This window comes from Rana temporaria, chromosome 4 (genome assembly GCF_905171775.1).
Source record: "Rana temporaria chromosome 4, aRanTem1.1, whole genome shotgun sequence".
Lineage (NCBI taxonomy): Eukaryota > Metazoa > Chordata > Amphibia > Anura > Ranidae > Rana > Rana temporaria.
Window position 1 is genome coordinate 408,742,458 of NC_053492.1, and position 27,151 is coordinate 408,769,608.

Here is a 27,151-nt window from a genome sequence, read left to right on the forward strand (position 1 = left end):
GGTACCAAAATTTCCATTTGATGCGCCTCTAATTAGCCCCAACTACACAAGTCTTGCAATGCTGAATCAATTCCCGCCATCACAATAATCCGCCAGTTAGTGATTTATCAGTATGTTGGCCCAGCCATGGCCTATTTTATATGTAAAGCCGCGTACACACGATCAATCTATCCGATGAGAACGGTCTGATGGACCGCTTTCATAGGTTAACCGATGAAGCTGACTGATGGTCAGTCGTGCCTACACACCATCGGTTAAAAAGCCGATCGTGTCAGAACGCGATGACGTAAAACACAACGACGTGCTGAAAAAAACTAAATTCAATGCTTCCAAGCATGCGTCGACTTGATTCTGAGCATGCATGGATTTTTAACCGATGGTCGTGCCTACTAACGATCGGTTTTGACCTATCGGTTAGGAATCCATCGGTTACATTTAAAGCAAGTTGGCTTTTTTTTAACCGATGGTTAACCACTTCCCGCCCGGCCTATGGCCGATTTACGTCCGGGAAGTGGTTCTGAAATCCTGACAGGACGTCCATGGACGTCAGTTCCGATCTCGGTAAAGAGCCTCCGGCGGAGACTCTTTACCACGTGATCAGCCGTGTCCAATCACGGCTGATCCCGATGTAAACAGGAAGAGCCGTTGATGGCTCTTCCTCACTCGCGTCTGACAGACGCGAGTATACGAGAGCCGATCGGCGGTTCGCCATGATTGTTTATCAGCGCAGCCCCCCTCGGATCGCCACACTGGACCACCAGGGAAGCCCACCCTGGACCACCAGGGTGGGCCAAAAAAAAAGCTTTTAAAAAAAAAAAAAAATAAAAAAAGATGCCAATCAGTGCCCACAAATGGGCACTGACTGGCAACATGAGTAGATCAGTGCTGCCCCACAATGTCCATCAGTGCCACCCCAAGTGTCCATCAGTGCCACCCCACAGTGCCCATCCATGCCCAGTGCCCACCTATCAGTGCCCATCTGTGCCACCCATAAGTATCCATCAGTGCCACCCATAAGTGCCGCCCATGAGTGCCCATCTGTGCCGCCTATGAGTGCCCAGTGCCGCCCATGAGTGCTCATCAGTGCCGCCTATGTGTGCCCATCAGTGCCGCCTATGTGTGCCCATCAGTGCCGCCTATGTGTGCCCATCAGTGCCGCCTACCAGCGCCGCCAATCAGTGCCACCTCATCTGTGCCCGTCAGTACTACCTCATCGATGTCCATCAGTGCCGCCATGTCAGTGCCCGTAATTGAAAGAGAAAACTTACTTATTTACAAAAAAATTAACAGAAAAAAAATAAAAACTTATTTTTTTTTCAAAATTCTCAGTCTTTTTTTAGTTGTTGCGCAAAAAAATAAAAAAATAAAAAAAAAAATCGCAGAGGTGATCAAATACCACCAAAAGAAAGCTCTATTTGTGGGGAAAAAAGGACGCCAATTTTGTTTGGGAGCCACGTCGCACGACCGCGCAATTGCCATTCAAAGTGCGACAGTGCTGAAAGCTGAAAATTGGCATGGGCGGGAAGGTGCGTAAGTGCCTGGTATGGAAGTGGTTAAATAACCTATGGGGCCCACACACGATCGGTTTTGATCGATGAAAACAGTCCATCAGACCGTTGTCCTCTGTTTAACCTATCGTGTGTATGAGGCCTTAGTTTGGAATTCCAATAACGACTCACAAGGTCATAGCTGAATTCTGGGGCCGGGATCACATATGTGCGCCCGCGGGTTCGTGCCTGGGGTCCGATGCGTGACGGTTCACCCGCATCCAATTCTCACATATGAATCTTGCAAATGTAACCCTTGTGACTCCGGTCCTTAAATGTCTATTGAAATCCTGGAACGGCACTGCCATATTCTCAACAGAATTCCCAGGCTGCGGCCTGCTACATAACCAGAGCAGCCTTCATAAAGGGTCTCTTCAGTGTGCGGAGGCGACAGGTACACTTTAATACGACACAAGTGGGTGACATATCTTCTTAGAAGTCAGATGAGCACAAAAGTGTTTACAAATCTCTTCATCTCCCTGCTGGCCGAGCAAAACGAGGAAAGTTTAGTGTCGCTCTCCCTGTGGGATTGTGTCCTCCCAAAGCACCGCCAACAACAAAATCAAAACAGGTTTGTAAGTTCCCCGGAGAACGCATACTATGATATGGCAAGGACACTGAAATTACACAGGTGAAAAGTATACCCTGCAACAACAACAAGCTTACTAGTAGTATAAAGTAAACACTGAACAGAACACATTCTGTAATGCAGTGGGGTACCCTCCTGTGACTACATTTGCAATCACTGATTTACCATGATACATATAGAGAAGTACACTATGGGGTGCATTTATAAAATATATATATTATGTCAGGGCTCGACAAATCCCGGGCGCCAGGTCGCCATGGCGACTAGAAATAGCCTCCTGGCGACTTGGCTTGGAAGGTGGGCAAAAAAAAAATATATATTTTTTTTTTTGTGAAGTCCCCAGCTCTTCCTTGTGTGAGCTGGCGCCATCTGGTGGTGGCCGTTGGTATTACACGTTAAGCATTACAAGTTAAACAGCAATTCTAATGTAATTTTACACTATTTTCACTGCCATCTTCTTCCCTCTAATTAGAACCCCCAAACATTATATATATTTTTAATCCTAACACCCTAGAGAATAAAATGGCGATCGCTGCAATACTTTGTCACGCCGTATTTGCGCAGTGGTCTTACAAGCGCACTTTTTTGGGAAAAAATTACACATTTTTAATTAAAAAATAAGACAACAGTAAAGTTATCCCCAGTTTTTTTTTATATTATGAAAGATAATGTTACGCTGAGTAAATTCATAACCAACACGCTTCAAAATTGCGTCCGCACGTGGAATGCCGACAAACTTTTACCCTTTAAAATCTTCATAGGCGACGTTTAAAAAAATCCTACAGGTTGCATGTTTTAAAGGTCTAGGGTTAGAATTATTGCTCTCGCTCTACCAATCGCGGCAATACCTCACATGTGTGGTTTAAACACCGTTTACATATGCGGGCGCTGCTCACGTATGTGTTCGCTTCTGCGCGCAAGCTCGTCGGGACGGGGTGCGTTTTCTGGCTCCTAACTTTTTTAGCTGGCTCCTAGATTCCAAGCAAATTTGTCAACCCCTGCATTATGTTGGGCAAAGGTCTCAAGCACTTGCAAAATCATCACAAATAATCCCAGTAATTTGTGTAAAAGGTGTTCTTCCTATGATCGTCAGCTCCGTCTAGTGGCCATAATGTGGTATTTTCCTGAAATACTCGAATGAGGAAAATACCATGTTATGGCCACTAGATGGAGCCGACGATCATAGGAAGCAAACATTCCACAAATTACAGGGGGTCTAGGGGTGCGCTGCCTACACCGCGGCAGGGCACAGGGGAGCGCTGCCTACACCGCGGCAGGGCACAGGGGAGCGCTGCCTACACCGCGGCAGGGCACAGGGGAGAACTGCCTACACCGCGGCAGGGCACAGGGGAGAACTGCCTACACCGCGGCAGGGCACAGGGGAGAACTGCCTACACCGCGGCAGGGCACAGGGGAGAGCTGCCTACACCGCGGCTGGGCACAGGGGAGCGCTGCCTACACCGCGGCTGGGCACAGGGGAGCGCTGCCTACACCGCGGCAGGGCACAGGGGAGCGCTGCCTACACCGCGGCAGGGCACAGGGGAGCGCTGCCTACACCGCGGCAGGGCACAGGGGAGCGCTGCCTACACCGTGCAGGGTTTAAGGGAGCGCTGCCTACACCGTGCACCTCACTTAGCAACGTTCTGGGAGTATTCAGTCAGGTTTCATAAGGCATGTGAATGGCCTACACCTATAGCAAAGGCTTTATTCAACTTTAGTCAGAGCTGCATCGTTTGTTTTTATCTATAGATGCCCCTTATCTGCATAGGCAGTTTTTTTGTTAAAGGTGAACTGTGCCTTTAAAGCAGGGGTGTCCAAACTTTTGTCCTTCCTGGGCCACATTGGAAGAGGAATTGTCTTGGGCCACAAATAAAATACACTAACAATAAGAATAGCTGTTGAGCAGGAAAAATTTGAGCAGATCCAAAACAGTTCGGGTCCTTTCACACGGGCGGCGTGCGTTCCAATGAGCAGGGGATCGGATGTCATACTGATCACATGTGCATCACCATGGCAACTGCAGATCAAACAGAGGCCAAGATGGCAGCTTCCTTGGCTGAAAAGGAGAGGAGGGTTTAGGACCCCTGGTCCTGTCAGAAATCATGGGTCCTTGTAACTTCCTGCAGACTGAACTGAAAGCATCTAATGTGAACTACAAAACAACTCCCCTCCAGGCAATGGAGATAAGAACGGGGAGGCGTTTGTAGTCCAAATCAGGACAACATACAATACAGTGATGGAGCATTGTCACCCTATTACAGAAATGTTGTTATTGGCAGGATCACCAGGTGAAAATTAGGAAAAGAGAAAACGAATGCAGCCACCACATCTAAGGACCGATTAGGTGCAATATATGACATTAGTGGTTTAATGTGGAACTTAACTCCATTTCTCTGCCTCCTCCTCGGACATATTTGGCACTTTTTTTGGAGGGGGGGGGGGGAGTGGATACCTGGTTTTGACAGGTATCTGCTCCGACTCCTGGTCAGATTGCTGCGGTGATCCGACCCAAAGTTTGACCCCCCTGCTTCCCCCACAGCCTTCTGGGACGTGTCACAGGACCCAGAAAGCTACAGAACCATTCACAAAGTGCAGCGCACCTCTCGCATGCGTAGTGGGAAGGTGGTTGTGAAGCTGCAAGCTGCCACAACCGACTTCCCAAAGTAAACATGCCGGCTCGGGTGAGGGCAGCACTGGATCCCTGGACAGGTAAGTGTTCTATTATTAAAGGGTTTGTAAAGGAATTATTTTTTTTATCTTAATAGCTTCCTTTACCTTAATGCAGTGCTGTTTTCATGTCCTCATTGTTCGTTTTTGCTCTCAAGTTGCTGTAATCCTTCTCTGATCTCCACACTTCCTGGTTGTCTGTTTCCTGATGACCACAGTACTGGGAGCTTTCTCTCTGTGGTCACTAATCAAGGAGGTGTGATTACTGTGTGTCTAAAATCCCACAGCACCTCCCCTTTGGATCAGTTTCGTTTTCCAAACCATCACTGCCCTGTATTGGCTCTATATGCTCTGTACATCACAGAAGCAGGAAACAACATGCAAAAACGAAACATTATATGGATTGATTTTTATCTATTTGTAATCGTTTTTAAAAGGAATTAGTTAACTATTATGTCTCTATACCCTGTAAACAGTCATTTCAGATAAAAAAATGTTTTATTTACAACTCCTTTAAAAGTCAGCAGCTATAGTATTTGTAGCTGCTGACTTAACTATTTAGGGGCAGATTCTCGTAGATCGGCGTAAATGTCGGCGGGCGTAACGTATCTCATTTACGTTACGCAGCCACAAGTTTTACAGGCAAGTGCTTTATTCACAAAGCACTTGCATGTAAAGTTGCGGCGGCGTAGCGTAAATCACCCGGCGCAAGCCCGTCTAATTCAAATTAGGTGGGAAGGGGGCGTGTAGTATTTAAATTAGGTGCGTTCCCGCACCGAACGTACTGCGCATGCGCCGTCCAAAAAATATAACAGGGTGCATTGCTCCAAATGACGTCGCAAGGACGTCATTGGTTTCGACGTGAACGTAAATGGCGTCCAGCCCCATTCACGGACGACTTACGCAAACGACGTAAATTTACAAATTTTGACGTGGGAACGACGGCCATACTTAACATTGGTTGCCACTCATATAGCAGGGGCAACTTTACGCCGGAAAAACCGAACGTAAACTTTGTAAATTCACTGCGTCGGCCGCGCGTACATTCGGGAATTCGCGTATCTAGCTAATTTGCATACTCGACGGGGAAAACGACGGAGGCGACAAAAAAAAAAAGTTGCATTTAAGATCCGACGGCGTAAGAGCCTTACGCCTGTCGGATCTAATGGATATCTATGCGTAACTGATTCTAAGAATCAGTCGCATAGATACGACGGCCCAGATTAGGACTTACGACGGCGTACATGGCGCTGCGCCGTCGTAAGTCCTTTGAGAATCTGGGCCTTAGTTTTCAGGATGAAGAACTGCTTTAAAGGTTTAAGTGCACTTTATAGTGGAACTAAACCCTCCTCTCCTTTACAGTCAAGGAAGCTGCCATCTTAGCCTCTGTTTGAATTCCAACTGTCATGGTGCTACACATGTGATCAGTTATGACAACCACCCATTTGATGGTTTGGCAGTTTGGTTGAGAGCACAACCAATGTGACAGTTAGCAATCCCAGCATGCCAGGAATAGAACTGTTTAATTGTTGAGTATAGTTCCACTTTATTACTAACCCTCAGGGCTCATCAAATCACTGACACTATTGTATCCATGTCAGATTTCCGTGTACAGGCTTCATCTTTCCATCCCCCAGTGTAAGGTAAACCACTTTTTGTTTGATCTGCAGTTGCCATGGTGCTGCACATCTGATCAGTTGATCACTTGACAGTTGTGTTTATGGTTTAGTTCTCGTTCACAGCATGCCTTGAATTCAACTGTTTTGGAGAACCGTTATATTGATGGGTTTAGTTCCACTCTGAGGCCCCAATTCACACTAACTACAGCGAGAATACCCGTTTCCACCCACGTTTTTTTTTTTTTTCTCATGTGAATGGACTTCCCTAAGCAAGCCACAAAGCAGACCCAACTTTTAGGGTGGTACACATTTTTTACTGTGTGTTTGTCATACGTCAGCATTTGGGGTGCCATTAGGAATTATCGGAACACGTTTTTTGCAAATTCCTTGAATGCGCCGGTGTGAATGGGGCCTTACAACTGTACTGAATAAGTAAAAATTGTAAGATCTGATATCGCAATTTTTTTGTGTTTGTACGATCGGATAATATTGGATGAACTGTCGTGATCGGCTCTCAAAAGCTCTGTATTAACGATCCAATTATCGTACCATCGATTTGAAATCAGTATTTTTACGTCCGATTTTCGGATCCTATGTACGGGCCATAAAGGCAAGGGAGAGAGGATGAGAATCACCCAACGCACACGCCTATAACAGCCGCATGATGCCGCCATCACATGTAATTGTTCATCTGAGCAGTCACATGTGATCGAATGTGATCTGAGCCTCCAGACGCACACATTTTGAATCCATGGCGTTCTGGTTGCACGCAAACTTGACGCAGCTGGTCATGTGATTTGTATGCGACTATAGTACAGAGTGCTGCGTCTCTATGTGGCGTTTAGCCAAATCTGAACCCCGTTTATCTGCCAATATGGTTCCGGCTATCCAGATGGTTCCTGTAAGGACTGCGCAGGCGCAATCCTTGCCGACGGACATCTCCGAACCTCGGCCGGTGCATTGCCACAAAATGAGATTTGCCATCGGATGAGATGGTCCGCCTCCATCACATCCTATTGGCTCACTCCTGTCACGTGACATATTTAAACGTCAAGTATCGACGCGAACATAAGTCTCAGCTAGGCTATCATAGGGAGAGGATCTCCTCTCCCTGTGATAGCTGAAGCTGCACGGAGCTGGTGCACGGAGCTCACATGGCCTCTGTGGCCCGATTCCAAGAGCGGAATCTGGCCACAGAAGCTCATACATTTACTAGGCTAATAAATGTTCTCCTTCATTACAATGTCACTTCGGGATCTACAGCGATATCGGGATCCCTCTGCCCGATAGCGCTGTCATGCCTCCCCGCGAGCGCGATAGATCCACAGCGCTATCGGGATCCCAATGCCCGATAGCGCTGTCAGCGTGCCTCCCGCCAGCGCTAACTACACCCCGCGCCCGCAGCTCTACTCCCCGTCAAGGCTCGGGGAACGGGGAACAGAAAGTAGAGCATCGGGTGCAGGTAAAGTAGTAGTGCGCAGGCGCAGCACTACGCAAATAGCTCCGTGCACCAGCTCCGTGCAGCTTCAGCTATCACAGGGAGAGGAGATCCTCTCCCTATGATAGCCTAGCTGAGACTGAAGTTCGCGTCGATACTTGACGTTTAAATATGTCACGTGACAGGAGTGAGCCAATAGGATGTGATGGAGGCGGACCATCTCATCCGATGGCAAATCTCATTTCGTGGCAATGCACCGGCATCCAGGGCGACATGGAATTTGAGGAAAGTGGCCAGTCTGCCTCACGTCCTTGCTTCGCTCGGACGGCTCGCTCCGCCTCCTGTTTTTTTTTTTTTAACATCCTCCAATCCACGGGAATGTGAAGGAATGAGCCTGGATTCCGGTGACTTGTCGTTAAGGTTCCCCTATCGAGCTGGTTCCTGTAAGGACTGCGCAGGCGCAATCCTTGCCGAAGGAAATCTCCGAACCTAGGCTCATTCTTTAACATCCCCGTGGATTGGAGGATGTTAAAAAAAAGAGCCAGGAGGCCGAGCGAAGCAAGGACGTGAGGCCGACTGGCCACTTTCCTCAAATTCCATGTCGCCCTGGATGCCGGCCGAGGTTCAGAGATTTCCGTCGGCAAGGATTGCGCCTGCGCAGTGCTTACAGGAACCAGCTCGTTAGCCGGAACCAGATCGTCAGATCACCGGCTGAGGTTCGGAGATTTCCGTCGGCAAGGATTACGCCTGCGCAGTCCTTACAGGAACCAGCTCGTTAGCCGGAACCAGATCGTCAGATCACCAACCGAGGTTCGGAGATTTCCGTCAGCAAGGATTGCGCCTGCGCAGTCCTTACAGGAACCATCTGGATAGGGGGAACCATAACGACAAGTCACCGGCAGCCAATCCGCCCATCTGCATGAGTCCCAACTCTTCCCTTCTCGGTCCAAAACTGGAAATAAAAGTTCTGATCATACAAAGCCACCCACACAAGTCTCCCATAGGGCTCCACACACTGACAGACAGTGATCAGTGCAGGGAAAGTGGAGCTCTAGCAGGACAAGACAAAGGGCATGCTGGGACTTGTAGTCCCCCTGCAGGTGCACACTGACCTCCCTGATGAGCTTGGCCTCTCCATGTTGTATCTCGTAGATCTGCATGATGCCGCTGCCCCTGGGCTGGTTCCCCAGGCACACGAACTTGGCACTGCACGGGATCCATTTACAATCGAAGAGCGTGTAGTTCACCGTCTTCTGTACATGAGCGATAATCTGCGGCTTCTCCAGCGGGGAACTCATGTCTGCACCGTTGCTGTGTACAACTGACCCAAACACACACGGGCCCCGCCCACCTCTGCAACTCAACTGTCACCATCACCGTATGAGGGGCGCACGGCTGTCCCGGGCCCGCCTGTTCACAAGAACTTCGAAATACTGCTACGTTATCACTTACATCCCATTCTGCGACAAATTAATTAATAGAAGTTATTTTTATTAAATTATATGTGGAACAATAACCTTAACGAGGTAATTACGTTTAATCAGCTAGTTGTTTTCGAAACAGGCACATTAAGGGGAACGGCGCACAGGATGTGGCGTGCGTCAGGCTTCTCTGGTGACGTCATCCTGAAAAGGTTCTATTTTCGCCTTTAGTGCCCGGCCCCGCCCCTTTTGCCTGTCCGGATGGCAGCTGATTCGCACGTGTTGAGGGAAGTGTGAGCTCTGCGGACAAGATGGAAACGGAGATCCCCGCCGCCGCTGAGGAGACCTTCACCAGCGTGACCAGCAGGAAAAGTAGGAAGCGGAGGGCGCCGGAGGACAAGTCCATGGACACCGGGGAGCAGCCCCGAAAGAGGCCCGACTTCCCGCAGATCTCCGGGGACAAGCTCATGGTGAGAGGGGCTGGAGGTGGGGCCTTCACCTGGGGGGGGGGAGAATGTGCCTCCTATCCGGGGACTGGATTATCATTCGTGTTTGGGGGGAACTGTTCGTGTTTGAGGGGAACTTTTCTTCCAGTTTTGTATAAAGTGGTGACTGGTGCTCAAAATTTTTGGGGTGGGCACAAACTGAAAAAAAAGAAATTTAAAGTCAAGTGGCACCAATGTTGCCCCCCCCCGTCAAGTGGCGCCACTGTGCCCCCCCGTCAAGTGGCGCCACTGTGCCCCCCCGTCAAGTGGCGCCACTGTGCCCCCCCGTCAAGTGGCGCCACTGTGCCCCCCCCCCCGTCAAGTGGCGCCACTGTGCCCCCCCCCCGTCAAGTGGCGCCACTGTGCCCCCCCCCCCCCGTCAAGTGGCGCCACTGTGCCCCCCCCCCCGTCAAGTGGCGCCACTGTGCCCCCCCCCCCGTCAAGCGGCGCCAGTGTGCGCCCCCCCGTCAAGCGGCGCCAGTGTGCGCCCCCCCGTCAAGCGGCGCCAGTGTGCGCCCCCCCGTCAAGCGGCGCCAGTGTGCGCCCCCCCGTCAATCGGCGCCAGTGTGCGCCCCCCCCGTCAATCGGCGCCAGTGTGCGCCCCCCCCCGTCAATCGGCGCCAGTGTGCGCCCCCCCCCGTCAATCGGCGCTAGTGTGCGCCCCCCCCGTCAATCGGCGCCAGTGTGCGCCCCCCCCGTCAATCGGCGCCAGTGTGCGCCCCCCCCCCCGTCAATCGGCGCCAGTGTGCGCCCCCCCCCCCGTCAATCGGCGCCAGTGTTCCCCCCGTCAATCGGCGCCAGTGTTCCCCCCGTCAATCGGCGCCAGTGTTCCCCCCGTCAATCGGCGCCAGTGTTCCCCCCGTCAATCGGCGCCAGTGTTCCCCCCGTCAATCGGCGCCAGTGTTCCCCCGTCAGGCGGCACCAGTGTGCATCCCCCACCCAACGTTTACCTGTCTCGGGTCACGGCGCTGTCCTCGATGTCTTCTCCCGTCCTCTTCCTGTCCTCTGCTATGATTGGACGCCTGTCTTTTCAGCCAATCAGGTGACAGGTAACCAGACCTGATTGGCTAAGAGGCGGGTCAGTGTTTAGAAAAATGATTTATTCGCTTCACTAACACAACCAGGGCCGCCATCAGGAATTTTGGGGCCCCTTACACAGCTTCAGGCATGGGCCCCGGGCCCAATAATAATAATAAAAAAATATACATTATATATTTTTTTTTTAAATAAATGAAAAAAGTGGGGGGTAGCCATTCAGGCCCTGGGGGCCTTCAGACTCCTAAAAAAAAAAAATATATATATATATATATATATATATATATATTTTTTTTTTTTAAGAGGGTTGCCATCCGGGCCCCTGGGGACCTTACAGGTGTACTGCCTGTACCCCCCTGATGCCGGCCTTGAACACAACACTGAGTAAACAGCGAACTCACAGCATTGCGCCCGCTGTTTACCAAATTGGAAGCCTATTGGAGCCCACAGCTCTAATTGGGCGCTTCCAAAAAAGAACGCTGCTGTATTTCAGATGCCTGACGGGGTCGGACATTTGAATAGGGGGCGGCAGACAATAGATTAATGCAATGCATGAATCTATTGGTGATTGGTGCAGGAGAGAGGGCGTGGCACTCTTGCGACCTTTATGGTCCCCAGTAGGGAGAGTCGCCCTTTATTTCTCCTGAGATCAGTGAAAGAAAATCACTTTTTTTTGGTTGTCACCAGAGCAGGAATAGGGTGGAAATCTTCCAATAGGGACCTGAGTTCTGGTGACCTCCTTTTCGGAGTGATTTTCTCTCACTTCCTGTTGTGATTATGGGACAGGAAATCCCCCCCCTCCCCAATGGGACATGGATGGCAAAATAAGAACTAGACTGGCATATGTGAGAACATTTTTAAAGTTTCTCCAGACACAGAGAGGTTCGAACCAACAGCAAAAAAAAATTCTAACGTCCTGCAAGCGCACTACCCCAGTATGAAAGCTTTCACACTGGGGCTGCAGGGGAGGCGCTTTACAGGCACTATTTTTAGCCCGAAAGCACCTGAAAAACGAGTGTGAAAGGGGTCTAATAAAAGTCTTATCGAAAAGCACGGGTAAACTACAAGTACACTGCGGCCAAACCACAGCGAATACGCGTGACAGCACTCTTATTTCAAAGCGTTTTGTTCTTAACTAGAGCTGCACGATTAACCGCGAGAATATCGCAATCTCAATTCACAACCCCCCACCATCTCCATGCGGGATGACCCGCGATTTTTACATATCGCCGCCGGTTCCACGTAACCAGTGTGGAACGCAAATGGCGGATATCTGAACTGACGTCAGCGACCGGAACTGACGTCAGTTCAATGCGTGATGCGGTGCGCCGCTGGGCATGGGCGGTACACACAGTGTCTCACACTTGTCTTGGCCGGGAATTGGTAACGAGGAGCATAGCACAGCAGTAAATGCGCAGTCAGGTAGGTAACATTTTATAAGCGAAAAGTAAACACAGGCGCACCAACCTAGTGTATTACCGTGATTTTTTTTTTATAGAATTAAAATATATATACAGGGCCTACTCACAAGTGTAGTAGAAAGAATCGCAGTAAAGCTTAATCGACATAAGCTGCAGTAAGAAGACTTCGAACCACACTCCGATCAGTCATGGAGAAAGTGAAGGGGGTCACCGCCGGCCGACGCGTTTCGAAGCTCTAAGCCTTTTCATCAGAGCCCAGCAGGTAACATTTTATTTTTTAATGCTGCTGCACCAAAATGCATGGTGCTTTTGTTAGCATGCATTTTTATTTTTATATTTTATTTTTATATTTATCTAAAAAAAAAAAATCACAAAAATAAAAATGCATGCCAACAAAAGCGCCATGCATTTTGGTGCAGCAGCATTAAATAATAAAATTAAAAAGAGGCCCATGCACTTTGGTGCTATTGTATATTTAATTTTTTTTTTTTTGAGAATCGTGATCTAAGCAAAAGAATCGCGATTCTCATTTTTCCCAGAACTGTGCAGCTCTATTCTTAACCGCTCTGCGACCAAGAAGACAGGGATGCAAATTACCCACCCCCGACTCAGGGAGGTAGTGACCGGAAATAACAATACAGGACTCTTTCGAGGCCCTGTAATTGGAATGAGTACACTTTAAATCCTTTAACGAGGATCTATTGGAGGGCAAGTCTGGTGCCAGCAGCCGCTGTAATTCCAGCTCCAATAGCGTATATTAAAGTTGCTGCAGTTATAAAGCTCGTAGTTGGATCTTGGGATCGAGCTGGCGGTCCGCCGCGGGGTGGGCTACCGCTTGTTCCAGCCTCACTAATGCTCTTGAGTTCATGTCCTGTGGGTTAATATAAGGCTGCTTTCACATTGCAGCGTGTAGCCGCAGTGACGGTATAGCCGCGCTATTTGTAGCGCGGCTATACCGTCGTGTTTACCGCGATATTCGGGCGCTAGCGGTGAGGTTTTAACCCCCGCTAGCGGCCGAAAAAGGGTTAATACCGCGGTATTACCGCGCTTTCCCATTGATTTCAATGGGAAGGCGCGGTATAGGAGCGGTGAACACACCGCTCCTATACTGCGGTAAAGATGCGGCTAGCAGGACTTTTGGAGCGCTCCTGCTAGCGCACCGCTTCAGTGTGAAAGCCTTCGGGCTTTCACATTGAAGCCTGCAGGGCATGATTTTTTCATGCGGTATAGCAGCGCTATACCGCATGAAAAACGCCCCAATGTCAAAGGGGCCTTAAAGTGGAACTAAACCCATCAATTTGACAGTTAAAACCCGTTATATTCAAGGAATGCCAACTGTCGCATCTCCTTGTGTCCTCAACTAAACTGTCAAACCAGCAAATGGCTGGAATCATAACTGCTCACGTGCAGCAGCATGGCAGGTGCAGTTTAAACAGAGGCTAAAATGGCAGCTTACTTGGCTGAAAAATGATAGGAGGGTTTAGTTCCACTTTAACCACAAAGACCCCTTTAGCACAGTTGCGATGTTTGCTGGATAGTATTAATATGGGAGCTGGTAGGTGGCTTGTACTTGTTTCTTGGACCTATAATAACATGAATCTCTACCTCTCTGCAGGGTGATAAGGAAGAGTTGAGAAAGATTCCTGTTCCCTCACACCGTTATACACCTCTGAAAGACAACTGGATGAAGATCTTTACCCCGATTGTAGAACACTTGCAGCTTCAGGTTCGGTTCAACTTGAAAACAAGAAATGTGGAGATAAGGGTAAGTGTTACGCCGTACATCATCCATTGGTTGGGTGAGAAATCATCTGTCACAAAGCAAAATATCGATTTGAGAAGTATTGGGTGAGAGCGGCCAATCACTGGTTCCCAGGCTGTATACTACATCCGAGGTACTGGGACTGAACTTCAACAAAGAGTCAGAGATTGGCAGTATCTGAGGCTTGATCGCTATAATGGTGGACTCTGATTTGGTGCCAGCAGTGTCTTGCGCTTGACCCTAATGAGGGATCTCTTGGAGGGGGAGCTTATTAAAGTCATGTAGCACTGGTTCGCAGATCAAGTGAGAAGACACAGATTTTAAATATGTGCCCCAACAATGGGGCACTATTCCTTCCACTGGCACAAATTAGTCCGTCCGTCCCGTCCCCGCCCCCCCCCCCCCCCCCCCCCCAAATACTAAAGATTGGAGATGGTTTACTCCCACTGGGCACACAGTTCAGCCCCTCTAAAGTCTGGAAGACAGTAAACTGGCCCTTTAAAAATTTGAGACCCCTGCACTAGAACAATTACAAAATACACCTATTTAGAGGTCGACCGATATGGGTTTTTTTCTGGCCGATGCCGATATTTGGAAATTGGGGCGGCCGATGGCTGATATGTGTGGCCGATTTTTACGGCCGATATTTTAGGCCGATTTTTTTTTTTTTTCTCATCTCAAAAAACCTAGGGTGGAGAGGTGGGGAGGAGATAATTGTTTAGGGTGGAGAGGTGGGGTGCAGCCTGTCAGTGTCACATCAGTGCCCACCAGTGCCACCTCATTAGTGCCCACCAGTGCCACCTCATTAGTGCCCACCAGTGCCACCTCATTAGTGCCCACCAGTGCCACCTCATTAGTGCCCACCGGTGCCACCTCATTAGTGCCCACCGGTGCCACCTCATTAGTGCCACCTCATCAATGCCCACCAGTGCAGCCCATCAGTGCCACCTCATCAATGCCCACCAATGCACCCCATCATTGCCCACCAGTGCATCTCACAGCGCATCACCACATCAGTGCCAACCAGTGCATCACCACATCAGTGCCCACCAGTACAGCCTAATGTCATTCACTGCCACAGTGCCACCTCATCAATGCCCACCAGCGGAGCGCTCCAGGCATCTCCTAGCACAAGAAAGCTCCATTGTCCCTGACGTGCTGCCCCGCCTCTGCCTACAATCCCCAGAATGCAGAGCGGCCCTGTAACAGCCAATCGGCGGCGGCCGCTGCCGACATCCTCCACCCTGGGGGAAAAAAAGGTCCCCTGACGTGCTGCGCGCCCTGCCTCTGCCTACAAAGTCCAGAATGCAGCGCGGGCCGGCAGTTACCGACCTGCGCTGCATTCTGGGCTTTGTAGGCAGAGGCAGGGCGCGCAGCACGTCAGGGGACGTTTTTTTTTTTTACGTGGAGGGCGGCGGCCGACAATTGGCTGGATTGCCGCCGCGGTGACAGCATCAGGAAAGGCCGGGGCTTCGGCCTAGCTCCGGAGCCATGGCACCGCTAACGGCCATGTTAAATATCGGCCTAATTTTGGATAAAAATCGGCCGATGACTATTTCTCAAACGGCCAAATATCGGCCAATATATCGGCCTGCCAATATATCGGTCGACCTCTACACCCATTACAGGCTCCTGGTTGTGTTTTTTTTTTTTTTATCTAATGTGGTGGTCTCTGGATTTTGGCTGCAGTACATTTAAAATGGATGTAAACTGAAAGGTAAAGAGGAACTTCGCCCCATTGCTGAAAATTTAAAAAAAGGCGCAAGTAAAATATTAATTGCAAAAAACATTCTTGCTTTTCCTTGCAGACCAATGTTACTTTGCATTCCAGCCAAGTTTCTAAGTGCCTCCCAAGCCGCCATCTTCACTATGGGCCTCTTCCTTATTTTCTGACTGTATGGATCCTGGTAGAATGTTTACACGTTGCCATAGTATTGGCATTATGTAAATATGATTCTGCGGGTGCACCTTTTGGAGTTGCCTGAAGATTCCTGGGATATGAACATTAGTCTGAAGGCAGTGCAGTAAAATCCTTCTCACATTGACGAGAAATGTGGAGGAAAGAAATTAAAGCAATACTTTACTTGTAAAAAAGAGTGAAGGTCCGCTTTAACGTTCTGCAGTTAGTATACTAGCAGTGTTTGCTAGCAAGCGTTGTTAGATAACCACTAATGCTGTCCTCAAATTAGTAGGTAATGTAGGCCTAGGACACACTACTTCTCCTGCTGCTGGTGGAAACTGAAGACCAATAGGATCACTATAGGGGACAAAGACGAAAACAAAAACGACTTGCTATGTCATTGCTCCCTTCAGTAGCTGGCACAACAGGAGAAGCAGCTGAGTTGTTTCTTGCACCCTGTAGTAATCCTACTGCTTTAGAGTTGGAGCTAGTGACAGGATCAGTAGGACGACGTCATTGGCTTGAGTGAGCTATTACTCTTCTAAATAGTGTATCGTAGACCTCAAAGAAGAAAATAACCAACACCCCACCAATTATTCTCCAAACTAGGCTGATATAACACTGACTGCAGTCACCGCACCTCTGCCTGCAGAGTATGGAGAATCCTTCTCCCTTCTGCACACTGTTGGCAGAGCAGCGCCCCGGTGTGTGAAACTGTAGGGAGAAAGAGAGAGGAGCTGTCATAATTGAGGTTAAATGTCGGGGTGTCGGGACCCAGCTATCCAACACCTGCCAATTGGATGGGATCTGGGCAGGCTGCTACATGTATGTGGCCCCGCCCCTTAAACAGACCAATCATTGGCTGGATAGGTGCTGGATTCCGCCCACCGCCGACATCACACTGAATGCTTCAGCTCCTCTCTCCATACAGTTTTAAACACGCGGCGTTGCAGAGAGCTGTTACACCATCGGTTGTGAAACCTGCCGGTGCCAACCAGTGCCTCCTGCCAGTGTCACCTGCCAAAATGTTTTAAATCGGCCTAAAATATAGGCCACAAAAATCGGCATCATATATCGGCCGCCCTGATTTTCTGAAAGAGGAAAACCCATATCGGTCAACCTCTACTCAATGACTGCCACCAAGATAGAAAGTAAGGGGGGGAGGGTAGTAATGTTGCTGTTATAGCCAGAACATGAGAAGATGGGATATGCTTCTTATTAAAGCTGTCAGAGGTATGAGCCAATGGGGAGACTTTTGCACATGAAGTGAAATTTCCTTGATGTGTGGATCCAGACAGCAGTAAACGCTAAAGAGCTTCTAACACCCCCCTACTCTATCCAAGACCAAATAAAGACAATATTGGCTGGGTTAATAGTTCTACATGTTGCCTGACTTATGGTTTATTCAATATAAAAGAGCTGCGCCAAAATATCAAAACAAATATCTATGTAACATTATGGACAGTCCACAGTTGAGCACATGTCAGATGAAAGAAGCCTGCAGAGAGGGGTAATCTTTCCAGATCAGTTTGACCACCAGTACAGTCCTCCCCCAGGCTGCCATTGAACTGGGAATCTTGGAGCATCTTAGCCCAGGGGATTCAAAGGCCGTGGCTGGGTTATAGCCAATTGCACTAAAGGCTTGCCATCTGGTAAGCTGATATACATCTCTGGTGGTGGGATTACACAAATTGTATGCATGTCACCAGGTGCATTGAAAATTGAACAAACTAATGTGTCTACATGCAAATCAGCCTCTGATCAACACACTGATTCGGTTTTTGCTGGATGATTAGCTGATAATCCACCACCATTCATATCATCTGTGGACTGTCCATAATGTTACATAGATATTTGTTTTGATATTTTGGCGCGGCTCTTTTATATTGTTTATTCTTCTGTCATCGCACGCTAGCCGCTGCCTAAAGACTGTATTGTGGTAGCGCGGTTTTTTGTTGTATACTTATGGTTTATTAACACACAATATTGAATTCCTCTGTGTACTGAAGATGCAAGCCTATTTTTTCCTCTTTCTGCTCTTCTTGCGATCAGTGTAAATGCTGCCTTTGTTCATTGTAGTCATTTTCTGGGAACGCCACCAAATTGGTATTGGCAGAGCCCTCTACAATATGTGGGTTCACAGACCACGTCTAGGGCAGAATCACATGTCTCCCATTTAATTGATTTTATGTAAAATGGAATAATCCTTGTTTTGCAGACTTGTAAAGAAACAACAGATGTTGGCGCGCTCACTAAAGCGGCAGATTTTGTCAGAGCGTTCATCCTGGGCTTCCAGGTAGAGGTAGGTTCTCTTTTTTTTTTTTTTTTTTTGTATTGTTACTGAAGACATTAGGGGCTACTGTGTCCTGTACTATGCAGATAAGAAATCTTCTACCATGGGTGTGAAGACACCAGAAATACAGGTTGATTGCTGATGATCTGTTGAAAATGCTACGCTCCTGGCTGTCAAGCTTCAGTGATTCCTACAGGCACTGAGAACTGTAAGACATAAATAAAAAGAGCGCATAGGCTCTGGTGCAAAACCTTTCATTGAATAAAAAATGTATATGCTCATTGCCAAGCTATATAGATCAGGTTATTTGGTTGTATAAGCATGCACCAAATATAGCTATCAGTACAAAGCTAAGATCACAACTTTGTTGTGAAACCCCCTTTCAATTATTGATGATGGACGGCATGATCCTGGTTTTATGTTTTAATAGTGTTTATTAGTTTTCTTCACAGACAAAAAGTAGTACATATCAACGTCACTTCCTTCTCTAGATAATGATTTGACAATCTGTTCACATCACATCGTGCCATTGCCTACGAGGGTTACGACCATCATACAATTGGCAATTTAGGCGATAGTAAATTTAGGCGATAGTAAACAACCCTCCAGATATGTAGTAAAGCAGAAAAAGGGAGAATTCAATCCCGTCGGAGAACAATAGGAAAGGAGACAGTGGGATGAGAAAGAAGAAGAGGGGGGAATGGGGAGAGTTGAGGCTCCGCGCACCGTTAAATAATCCACAAGATATACCTAAGTACCACTCGACCCAGGATCACCAGTTAAGTAGCAGATCCATGGATCCCAGACTTTATGGAACTGCTTCATCCTGTCCTGCGTGAGTGCCGTTAGCCGCTCATTCAACATAAGCCAGGACAATTTGTATTTAAGTTGATCAAATGGCAAGGCCGCGGACTTCCAGTTTCTCGCTATGGTTATTTTTGCTGAGGTGAATATGAATGCCACCAGTCTCCTCTGGGGTCCTGAAGCGTCAGGTATCTTACCCCCCAGGAGCGCATGTTTAGCAGCTTTAACTAAATTGATCTGGGTCAGGGAGTAGATGAAATTGTACACCCTGATCCAGAATCTCCGGACCCTAGGACAGGTCCACCACATATGGTATGTGGACCCCGTCTGTCCGCATCCTCTGAAGCATTCCCGAGAGGCACCTGGCACGAAAGCGGCCAGTCTAGCCGGGACCATATACCACCGCAGCAGGACCTTCTGGTTTTATGTAATATTGCAGTGTGTGCTAGCTTTGTGTGCAGCCAGTCCTCAGTTTGTTGGTTTGTTGCGGTGAGAATAGTATCTCATCAGAAATGTGGTTCAGACGTGAACACATGGCCATTGAAATGTGTATGTATTGGCAAGCTGAAAAAATTCTCTATCTGCAGGCATTGTGAAGAACTTCAGCCTCAAATTTCAAAGTGGAATCACTAAAGGTTGTCCATTCTTCTCTCATAATCTCCGCTCCCTCCTCAGTAGTGACTCTGCAGCCTTCTAATGTCTTGTGTAAAAATAGCAGATGTGCAGAGGAACAGAGCTGCTGAGAGAATGCTTTGAATGACTACAGATCCTTGACTGTGAACTATGAGATTGAATTGCTCCACAATGCTTTCAACTACAGAGATCAGTGAGGGCATGCTTAAAAAAAAAAGGGGGGGGGGGCTGTTAATGAGCACATCCGTTCCAAGTCAATTTATGTATTTTTTTTTTTCCCCTTTTAGGATGCCTTGGCTTTGGTTCGATTAGATGACCTCTTTTTAGAAACCTTTGAAGTCACAGATGGTAAGCTGCAGATAATTTCTTTGCCATAATTGCACAATAGCTACAAAGCGTATATTTTGTTATGATGTAGCACAGTCATACACATTCTAGAGCAATGGTTCTCAACTTCTGTCCTCAGGACCCACTAATGGGTCAGATTTTAAGTATTACCTTTTGAGAGATGCAGTCTAGAATACTGCAATCACTGAGCAACAAATGATATCACCTGTGATGTATTTCAGTTATCTTGCAAACCTGGCCTGTTAGTAGGTCCTCGGGACAGGGGTTGAGAACCTTTGTTCTAGAGGCTCCTAATGGACCAGTGTTTCTTAAAGTAAAACTGAAAGCAAAACCTACCCCCCCCCCCCCCCGCCAATCTGTCTTCCATTAAAGGGGTTGTAAAGTCGTAAGGTTTTTTATTTTGATGCATTAAGATAAAAAGGCACCTGCATAATACCCCCTAATACTTAACTGAGCTCCATCTCTATCCAGCGATGTCCATCAGTGAATCGGCCATCTGGGACTCTTCCTCCAGATTGGCTGAGACACAGCAGCGGCACCATTGGCTCCTGCTGCTGTCAATAAAACTTGGCTAATAAGGAGAGAGGGGGTGGGGCTGAACCACTTTTCCGTGTCTGCATGGACACGGCGCTACAGCTTGTGTGCCCCTATAGCAAGATGCTTGCTGTGGGAGCATGCAACAGGAGGGAGAAGCCAGGAGCTCCAGCCAGGGACCCGAGAAGAGGAGGACTGAACAGAGCAGGTAAAATAACATGTCTGTTATTTTAATAAGACTTTACAACCCCTTTAGGGGATTTACCATCACTTCTGTCCCATAGCCAAAACAGGAACTGAGAGGAAATCCCTCCAAAGCGAGGGAATCCCTGGTTATAACGAAGGTCACCAGAACTAGTGTCCTGATTGGAGTATTTCCCAATCTAACTCAGAATTTTATATTTTCTTTCACTCTCAGTGAGAACAGTACGCAGGACAAATAGAGGGTGAATCTTCCTAACGGTCAGAAATTTCAACAAAAAAAAAATTGACAGGTGTTTTAATTCCTCTCCACGCTAACACCTCACCCAAAAAAAAGTGTGTTGCCTAAAAACTCTGGGAAGAAGTTGGACGACTTTTTCCATTGGATGTGTGTATGCCCCATCGGAAATTCACAGGAATTCCATCGGAGTTTAGAATAGAGAACATGTTCTATTTTAGTCCGATGGAATTCAGTTGGAATTCCGATGTGATTTTGGTCGGACAAAGGTCCGACCGTGTGTATGGGGCTTAACACTTTGCTGTTAGGATTCCGGTTGGTTTGGGACCTATGATGGAAACGTTACACTATAGCCACGTTCATCATTGTCATTCCATCTTTTAGGAGCTGGCTGCTGCCATTTTATCTTGTTGGCATTGTAGGTTTTGTTACAATCTGCTTTCTTCCCATTCCAGTTAAACCATTAAAAGGAGACCATCTTTCTCGTGCAATCGGCAGAATAGCTGGAAAAGGAGGAAAAACAAAGTTCACCATTGAGAATGTAACGAAAACCAGGATAGTTCTTGCTGACTCGTACGTATCTACGCATTTCCTGCATAAAATTAGCTGCCTTTTACCTTTTCTTTGAATGAATTATACATGTTTGTATTACCCAAGTTTAAAATGACCTGACGTGTCGGACTGAGTATAATCGGGACTGTTTGCAGTAATAACTTAGTGAAAATGTTTGTGAACTTGAAAACCTGTTTCTTTAATAAATGGAATTTGGGCTGCTTCTAGTTACTGGCCTCCTCTGTGTTGGTCATTGCCAGGAGTAGCACAAATTCCAGTTGATGGTTCTAACGGCAAGACCTTTTTAGCTTATCGCATCCCCTGCATTAAGGTAATTAAAATGTCTCGGTAGTAGCATTGCCCCCCTCACCACCCTATTTACTTGAGTCCTGTCTCGATCCAGCGCTGTCTGGCTGCAGTGGCGCTGGTCTGTGTTCCTCTCCTTACAGGACACTGAGGCAGTAGAGGGAGTTATTGGCTCCTGCTGTCAAATCATGTGGTGGGTGGGGCTGAGCAGAGTCTCATTGTATGTGTCTATGGACACACGGGCTCGGGAGAGAGCCAGCAGGTGTGCTCCCATAACAAGCGGCTTGCTATGGGAGCGCACACAAGGAGTCATCAAGAGCACCAGCAGGGGACCCCAGAAGAGGAGGTTTGGGGCCGCTCTGTGCAATACCAATGCACAGATCTGGCCTTCACAATAACTTTAAAGAGGTGTTCCTCCTGGGGAAAAAAATATGCAGGATATGATCGTGTAAATGTGCTGTAATAATCAGGTGTTTGAGGCAGTTCATTGTACATCCTTGTGAGTGTTGCCTCAGGCACAGGGCTGTCAGTACAGAAACAGCTTTTTGTGTTTTTCTGTTGATGATGAAGATTGAAGATCATCCCTTGCAGGAAACATTCCCATGACCATAAATGGTGAGGAGAGCTTTCAGAAACATGTAGGAAGCCTTGGACCGACCTGACTTTTCCACATAAATCTTTTCCATTGACGGCTATAATCATACATGTTTCTTTTGGTAAATGCAGAATCTGAAGCAGGTGAGGGGCTAGATGGGCTGCAGAATAATTCTTCCATCCAGTGCTAGGGGGTCTATATGGAATGTACCTCCCAAGAATAGGTTTTTATTTGTATTTTTTTTTTTTTTTTTAAAGCACCTCTTTGGAGGAGGAAATATTATTGGGCTGTGTGAACGGCAACTAGAAGATCTGTGAAGTTGTTGCCCATAGCAACAAGATTTTGGTTTCCCCCACACGGGACTCATTACTGAACATATACCTTATGTACTCGAGTATAAGCCGAGTTTTTTTAGCACATTTTTTATTTATTTTTTGTGCTGAAAATGCCCCCCTCGGCTTATACTCGAGTCACCTTTTTGCGCCTAATCTCCCGGACTTTGGGGACCCGGTACAAACTTGACACACATGTAGCCCCACTCTTCTTCTAAAAGTGTGCAAAGTTTGTTGTCCGGGGGACCTACAGCCGGGGAGCACCGATTTTTCAAATTCGGGCACCCCTTCCATAGACTCCCATGTTAAACGGTAATTTCTCTGGTAACTTTAGGGACCTGGTACCGACTAGTGTGCAAAGTTTGCTGTCTAGGAGTCCTATGGGCGGGGAGCAACGATTTTTCAAAGCTGGGCACCCCTTCTATATACTCCTATGTTAAACTTAAGTCTAGTCATGGGCACAGTGAGGCATGCAGATGGACACAGTGAGGGATGCAGATGGACACCCTAGGCTTATACTCCAGTCAATACATTTTCCCATTTTTTTGTGGTAAAATTAGGTGCCTCAGCTTATATTTGGGTCGGCTTATACTCAAGTATATACGGTATATCTAAATGTATTTAGTGAGGTGGTCTCTGGTAAGACTAGCCAGTGTGATCACCTGTCCTCAGGAGGGAGCCTACATCCAAGGAAGCTTTTTCCATTCTCTTTATATTCCCAGCAAGGCATTTTAGTATATTTATAAAGCAGTCTTTCAGGCAAGTATATAGCATCCTTTTTTTAATTCTTAATTTTTTTTTAATTCTTTAATTTTTGCTTTTACACCTGAGTGTTTTGTAGCTTGAAGCTCAAAAATGCTGGAGGAGAAAAAATATCAATGATTCTCTATGAAGATGGTTCACATCTCCACTCCATGTGGCCTGAAGCTCAAGAGTTTTTTTTTTTTTTTTTTTTTTTGGTGCTGACATGGGGCTTTTATGGTGGATTTATATTTTAGAAATTATTGGAAACGCACCATTCGTGCTGTTTTGTCACAAGTTTTTTGTGATTTTTCTGCTCAAATTAAAATGTAAAACAATAAAATGATAATATATAATGTAAAATAAATACACAAATTAAAAAGGAATACACTTTTAATATTTTTTAAGGTTAGTTATTAAACTAACCTTAAAAAATATTAAAAGTATTAATAATAGAACATACCCAAACTAACAAAATACATTCTTAACAACAAATATTTTGTGTTGGTATTTAGTTATTTTTTATTTAAGGCGTGAAGTTAGGGGTTAATTATTAGTATTGAATTTATTTGTATTTATTTTAAATGTATTTGTTCATTATTCATATATTAAATCAAATTAACCCCAACTCCTAATCTTAATCTAAACTGTCTTGGACCCCTTACCCTAACTAAAAAAAACATAATAAACTAATAATAGAAGAAAAAAAAGCTAATGGAGTAGCTAAAAAAGCGGAAATGACCAGCAACAAATGATGCAACAGACAATGGTTTTCTCTATTGGCTAATAAAAACCAAACAAACTCCAAAGCCCAAAAACATTACAAACATGCAAGTCGTGCAAAAAACGCCAGAAAATTGTTTGAAGACGCTACGCTCAGGTGTGAATGCAGCTTAAGGGCTGAGTTAGAACTCGATCACACTACGTTCAGTGACCTGTGTTTTTCAGCACTGGATATATGCAGGCCACTGCTGGGGGACAAATGTGTTCTGTGATGTTCAGTCAGCAGCACACTGGATGGCACTGCATGTCTGCAATATACCATGCTGCTGTGACACTAAAAAAACAATTGTAAAGGGAAGTAAGCAGCGTGATCTACTAAAACGTGCATCACTTTTTCCCAAAGCTGACACTAACTGCAGCCTGTGTGAGAACAAACCCTTAAAGCTTGTTTTTGTGGGTACAAAAAATAGTATAGTGCATACAATTGCTACACAAGTTATTTTGTAGTTGAATGTTATTAAAAATGACTTTAGTTTTTGATCTGCATCTCAATTTTTTTTGTAAAATGTGATTTGGCAACCTGAAGGTGTTCTGTACACAGAAACCCCCCCTTCCCCCAGAAATGTAACTTACGACTTGTGTGATTGGCTGGCTTACTAATTATCCCCCAAAGTCTGCACTAAGATTTTGGGCATCTCCTGCAACAATGTTATTTTTTGGTGAGAAATCTAGAGGTCTAAAGGGATGCAGGCCCTGTCACTTTCCTCATTAGAGCCCTGCAGTTGCAGCATCTGATTAATAATTCTAAAATCGCTCCCATTAGACTCCATTCCCACATGAACGCAGAGAAGAAAACTGCTATCTCTTCAGAATAACAAAAGTTAGGAACATGTAATCTGTTCCTGCATCTGCAGCTTCTTCTTATCAAGCCGCCCCCCTCCCTGTGACAGCAGGCAGGGGATCCTCTCCCCGCACCCGCTTTTATAATTTGAAAACCGCTGTGTCATTCATTCAGTTTTCTGTGGATGAATGCCTACCAAACCATTGGCTATTGCGGCTGATGGCTTGTAATGGTGAATGCTCTTAGTCAATTAATTTTACTGCTCCTAGGTAACTGCCTGTAGACGGCTATGCTGAAAGACTGCAGGAGCCTGAGATTGCACCAGCAATCTGCCGATCGCAGGTCCAAAGCTCTGTCCATAGGGAAAAATATATAATGCACATTTTTTTTTTTTTTAACTCATCCTTTAAAATCCCTGCATTTTATATAGATTACACAGGGGGAAGTGAAAGTGGCTGCATTACTTTTGGGACTTGGGTCCATTGAGTGTGAAGTCGGAACCAATTCGCACTTTAAATCTTGTGACTTTGAAGTTGTGCTAGTGTGAATGGAGCCTTACTATCATTAATTTTATTTATTTTTTAATTATAAAAAAGCTTTGTAGCCAAAAGTAGCATTGAACTCTAGGATAGTCGGCTGATTGTGTTCCATCATTTTTGTTTGGACAGGAAAATACACCTCTTGGGATCATTCCAAAATATTAAGATGGCAAGAACGGCAATTTGTAACCTCATTCTAGGTAAGTGTTCCTGTCGCTGCACATTGTAGAGATGGGATAGTTTCAAGTAAAATTATAAAACTTTACTGAAGGGAACAACTGTTAACCTTTATCTTTAATAACCAACAGGAAGTCCACCATCTAAAGTATATGGGAACATTCGGGCTGTGGCAAGCAGAGCAGCGGATCGTTTTTAATGTGGCTGAGTGTCCGGCGTCGTGTCTGGATTGCTGCCAACGTCTCAACCTTTGCAGAGAAAAACTTGTGGCCTTTGTCCGCTGAAGTGTGTGGATGAAGATATGACCATATTTAAACATGAAAGGACTGTGTGGCAATCCGTAACAAACCTGAAATATGCCATTTTCATCCAGTGCAGTTTTGGAACAAATTTAAATAAATGGTGATGGACATGACAATTTAACTTATAATATGCAAACTTCATGTTCTGAACCCAGTACTTCCCGGTTTCTTATTGGTGTGGGTGGGAACAAAGAATGCTTTTTGTGATCCTGAAGAAGAGAGACTGAGGTCTACATTGGTAACGCTGCGGAAACACATGTATGAAAAAAGGCAAATTTTTATCTGAACTTTTGGCTGATAAGACGCAAAATAATGCACCTCTGTGTTCATTATTACATAATTAAATGTATTTGTTTAAAATGCAAGTGGTGCAAGTAACTAAGTGGCAAAAGTCTTAACCTGTACCTGAGCACAAGCTCAGGTGAGGTAGCTCCTGGTGCTTTACCCTGACTGCCCTTCATACTAAATAACTTTCATTTTAGTGAATTAACCTTAATGAAGCTTTGTTGATTTTTTTTTCCCTTTCAACTTTTTTTTTTTAATCCCGATAATTTATGCAAATGAGTCACGGGATACTTGCACACAACAAATGTGAATTGATCCCACAGTCCCATCACAGGTTGTGCAATGACTGTGGGACCCCTGGATAGTTCTCCAAAGCTTTTACTGAGTGTCCATTGATCTAGATAGCTATGAAAACATTGGCACAAGTGCAACTCTGAAGTCTTAATTTAAGTTACCGAAGGGGGAAAAAAAATATCTACAGTATGTTGAAGTTAAAAGGTCACTAAACTCACATCATAAAAAACAATTATCAATAAATGATGTATTACATGCTGTTCTTACTCGGTCAATATGAGATTAATTTTCTGTATTCTGCAGAAAACCTGGTTGATTTTGCTGTTCTTTATCTCCACCTGTCCATGTTCCCAATTCAGCTAGGGATTTCATGTGAATATAGTCACACGTGTTGGCGTATACACCGTGGTAAATGACAATGTGGGTGGAATATTACATGTAGATTGATGGAGGAATCGCCTCCCAGTTCTTAGACACAGGCTGGAGGGGTCTGGCACAGCCTGTGACTGGCAGAAACCCACCCACATCC

General features: G+C 46.3%; 2 protein-coding genes across 2 annotated transcripts in view; one reads left to right on the top strand and one right to left on the bottom strand.

Moving 5' to 3' along the window:
* DNAAF10 (dynein axonemal assembly factor 10) overlaps positions 1 to 9,241 on the bottom strand; it is a 33,348-nt gene extending 24,107 nt beyond the window's left edge. The window contains exon 1 of the mRNA XM_040351260.1: positions 8,973 to 9,241. Within this exon, the coding sequence (XP_040207194.1) occupies positions 8,973 to 9,158 (186 nt within the window). The 5' untranslated portion in view covers positions 9,159 to 9,241. The remainder of the gene's footprint in view (positions 1 to 8,972) is intronic.
* Positions 9,242 to 9,517: 276 nt separating this feature from the next.
* PNO1 (partner of NOB1 homolog) lies at positions 9,518 to 26,885 on the top strand. The gene is made up of 7 exons (XM_040351261.1): positions 9,518 to 9,751; positions 13,838 to 13,987; positions 18,103 to 18,186; positions 19,902 to 19,962; positions 21,391 to 21,508; positions 25,694 to 25,764; positions 25,873 to 26,885. Exons 1-7 carry the CDS (start codon positions 9,593 to 9,595, stop codon positions 25,938 to 25,940), a joined length of 711 nt encoding a protein of 236 aa, XP_040207195.1. The 5' UTR covers positions 9,518 to 9,592; the 3' UTR covers positions 25,941 to 26,885.
* The last annotated feature ends 266 nt before the right edge of the window (positions 26,886 to 27,151 follow it).